Source organism: Limulus polyphemus, unplaced genomic scaffold (assembly GCF_000517525.1).
Source record: "Limulus polyphemus unplaced genomic scaffold, Limulus_polyphemus-2.1.2 Scaffold2347, whole genome shotgun sequence".
NCBI lineage: Eukaryota > Metazoa > Arthropoda > Merostomata > Xiphosura > Limulidae > Limulus > Limulus polyphemus.
The window spans coordinates 1-4,131 of NW_013667957.1; the positions used below are offsets into that span (position 1 = coordinate 1).

The following is a 4,131-nucleotide window of genomic DNA, read 5'->3' on the forward strand; positions in this document are numbered from 1 at the left end:
GTTGTTATAGAGCGACTATTGAAATTAAGTGTATCGTAAAGTTGTATTCGGAAAGAATAAACCAGTTTTATTTAAGAAAGGACTTGTGTCGCTAAAGTTTCGTCGGAACGAATTTACGGAAAATTATCGAACGAACGGAGACGTAACGATACTATTTTGAATACATCTAATGTAATCCACTTAAAGCTGTTAAGTGGTTAACTAAAATATTTTATTTGTTTAGTTTTAAACGTTTAGCGGCTGCTTGTTGTTAAATTAATTAAAATCTACAAAATAGACTATCTGTGTTGTGCCCACCGAACGTAACGAAACCTGATTTTTAGCGTCATAAGCCTCAGACTTATCGCTGAGCTGTTGAGAGCTTGCTTAAATTAAATATTTATTGTTAATGTTTCGTTTCATTTTATACTGTTTACAGCGGCGAGTCTGCGGGCTAATAACGCTAGAAGTCAGGTTTCGATATTCCTTGTGGGCACAGCACATTGTGTACTTTGCGCTTAACTACAAAGAAATAAAAAAAGCGCCACGTAGGGACAGCCCAACAACTAGAAAACATATTAACAATATATTTAAAGGATATTTTGTTGTCTGACAGAAAATAAGAAATACGCTTCCTCTGTTGTTTGAAGTAAACAAAAATAACACTTTTTTTTCAGTAAATAGGCAGCAAATAATAAGTGCAGTAACTATCATTTTTACTTTTAATACATTACTAAAGTAGTTAAGGTAATGGAAGCCCATTGGGGTATTCTTGTTCTAATTGCTTTGAGAAGAGCATGTGTCGTACTCTAGCGGTGATTATCACAAAGGTGGTCTTTTGGCAGGCAGACTTTCTAAGAGAACGAGCGGAAATATGTTTAGGAAAGAATGATATAATTCTAGGTTTAACTTTAACAGTGTCCTATGGTTGTTGGTGTACGCTTAACCTACTGCTAAATAAAGAAAATGGGAGAAGAAAGAGATCAAGAGCGAGGTATTTGAATTTTGTAGTTTTGATAGATATATGCATTAGCAACTTTTGGTAACAATAACATTAAAAATTCAATATCACTATCAGTAAATTAATTTTACTTTTTAGAACAAAAGAAGTCGTGGGATAAGCCTAGTTCACGGAGTGGTATCACTAATACTATTACTAGCATTACAAATACAATTACTTGATGAATTAGTATTAGTCGATTTCAGTAAAATGTAAACTAAAACTTAGTAAAATATTGTCTTCAGATGTAGTTTGAATACTACTTATTAGTTAAATATAGCTTTTAAAAAGCATAAACATATATAACTTTAACGTTCAAAAACGAACTTAATAACAATAATAACTTAAGTTGCCAAACAACGATTTATAATAATTAATATAACATACAAGCATAATGAAGTGATTTATTACATTAAACGTTTCGACACAAGGCAAACTAATGATGTTCTGTCGAAAGGTTGTGTACTTAAAGCGAAACTAAAAATCATCCTGGCCAATAGAAACTTAGAATGCATTGTTTCATCAGTTGATACTGTCGCTTTTAGTTTTAGTGTTAACAATATTTTTATTTTTTTGGCCGTAATCCCAATGATATATCACTAGCTTTGACCAGCTTAGGAGATTTAGGTTAATCCTAAATACAAATTTTAGTAATATCATTCAATATATATTTATTTTTTTATATAATTAGCATAACTTTGGCATGACCTGGTAGTTGGGGCATTGGCCTCGCAAGCTGCAGGTCCTAAGTTTGAATTCTGTCATCAAACATGCTTGCCCTTTCAGCCATGAAAATATTGTAATGTTATGGTTAATCCCACTATTCATTGGTAAAGACTAACCCAAAAGTTGGAGGAGGGTGTTATTGACTAGCTGCTTTCCTTTTATTCTATTACTTCAAAAATCTAGGCTGTCCTGTCTTCTAAATTAAACTTAAAGAAATACTTCTCAGTGCCAACACTTATGATTAAAATATTTATCAAGCCTTCACTTAATCTTTATTAAATTAACTGTTTCCATCACAATCCAAAGGCCAACTACCCTGTTAGAAAAATAATTTGGATAACTCCAGTCTTGCCAAAATTTATATTTGTTCACCTAGTACTACCATTTTCATTATAAAGTATGAAAAAATTCCTTCAAAAATCTGTTTTATAACACCTCATTCATTTTTTTAGAGAAAACATATCAGAGATCTGAATCTGCCGTTGTATGACAACTTTTCCATCATTATATTAGTAACCCTCTTCTGAAACTTTTCCAACAATTCAATGCCCTTCCTAAGGTAAGGAGCCTAAGACTAAACACGGTTACTAAACGTGGCCTAACCAGTGTTCGATTGTCTATATTTAACCTCTGCAAGTACAACCTAAAATCCTATTTGCCCTGCCACTTGCAATGGCACATTGCTTAGATGGCTTAAGTGAATAATCAACCAGACCATCAATATCTTTTTCTTCTATAACACTGTTAAACTTATTTTCATTAAAATTTTACTCGTAACTAGCTGCAACCCACAAAATATTTGCATAAGTTTTCATGTCATTCACTTGAATTTTCCTTATTCTATCATTTTTACACATGGTATTTCAGCTACATTTTCTTGCAGGCATTATGTGTTAGACCAATAAATCTTGGTCTATTAGTCAGACAAGCAAACTCACTTAGACAAAGAAACCCACAAAAATGAACGATAAAACCTGCAGTAAAGAAGAAAGTAGATAAAAGGTATTTATAGCCATCTATGTAATGAACCAAAGCTAATTATTGCAAAGTAACATAAATATGAAGCTGTAATGAAGGCGAACTTAACTGAATATTCAGAAATGTTTGAATGTGTGTCCACAAAGTGATAAGCATATGATTTTGAATGAACTGCACATTCTTTTTTAGGCCTAAATAAGTCGAAAAAAGACCATTGCAATTGTATTTAGTGTAATGTAATTTAGGAAATTACATGCAGATTAAGTATTTTGTGTCAAATACCTTGTAAGTAAAAAAAAAAGTAAAGTTGAAATTGAAGCCAGTCATCATGTCATGACAATGACATTGTTCCATCATTGCATTAAGAAGTTTGACTAAGCAAAAAACAGGTAAGGTGATTCTGAATTGAAAATCCAGTCTGCAATCTGGAATTCTCAGACAAAGGTCTTTCTAATGATATGGGATTTGTAGTGTACTTTAGCATAGTAGCAGAATTCTCCTCTCACACTCTCTAATCCTTCCTCTACAGAGGTTCTATCACACTATTAAAGGAAGATTTTCCCTTTGTGAATCCATGCTGGTTTTTCACTACATGATTTTGTAAAGCTTCTTTTATCATACTTTCTAGAGTGTTTCCTACTACAGCAATAACACTAACTGATCTATAATTGTCAATGTAACTATTAACACACATTTTACAAATAGGAGTAACATTAGCAACTTTCTAATTACTATCACTTAAGCTAATCAGTTACTCAAAATTATTATTTAATTAAGAGTTTTCGGTTTTTATTATTTTTGATTATTCTAACTATTGTTGCTGTTAAGTTTGCTACCAAGTTACCACCCTCTCTGAATCACCAATGTTTTATAAACTTGAAGTAAAAATTAATAAATAATTATAAGGCTAAAAGTGGACAGTGCACAGATGGCCCATTATTGATTCAAGGGTCTTGAGTTGATTTCCATTTCCACCAAACTTGCTCACCCTGTATTTGTTAAAGCTACTAAGGCTATCTGCCACTGTCACTGTTTCTAAACTGCTAACTAGATGGAAAGCAATTGTCTGGCAGCACCAAGTGCCTACTTTTGTTTATTTATTTTTATACTTATCATGATGTGAGGAACACTATTAATTGATTAATTGGGCCATTGATTAATTGAATAGCATATACTGCTAATTACCAAGCTTTAAACTAGATCTCACTCGAAGCTGATAATAACTTAATGTAGTTATTTTCATTAAAATATTTTTAATTTGAATTCAAATTTGAATGCAGGGGGCAAGGTTTTTGAATTGTATCAGTTGTAGACTTGATTCACAATTGATGTAAAACAAACTTCTCAGAACTAAATCATGAAATAAGTATCTTGAATTTATATTTTCACTCATATTTAATCCCCTCGACGTGGATTCCTGTACGTGGTGAGGGGACCTCCCAGGGAAG

At 32.2% G+C, this 4,131-nt stretch overlaps 1 protein-coding gene across 1 annotated transcript in view; it reads left to right on the forward strand.

Annotated features, from left to right (window-relative positions):
• Positions 1–808: 808 nt before the first annotated feature.
• LOC106466695 (splicing factor U2AF 50 kDa subunit-like) overlaps positions 809–4,131 on the forward strand; it is a 41,078-nt gene continuing 37,755 nt past the window's right edge. The window contains exon 1 of the mRNA XM_013926992.2: positions 809–973. Within this exon, the coding sequence (XP_013782446.1) occupies positions 946–973 (28 nt within the window). The 5' untranslated portion in view covers positions 809–945. The remainder of the gene's footprint in view (positions 974–4,131) is intronic.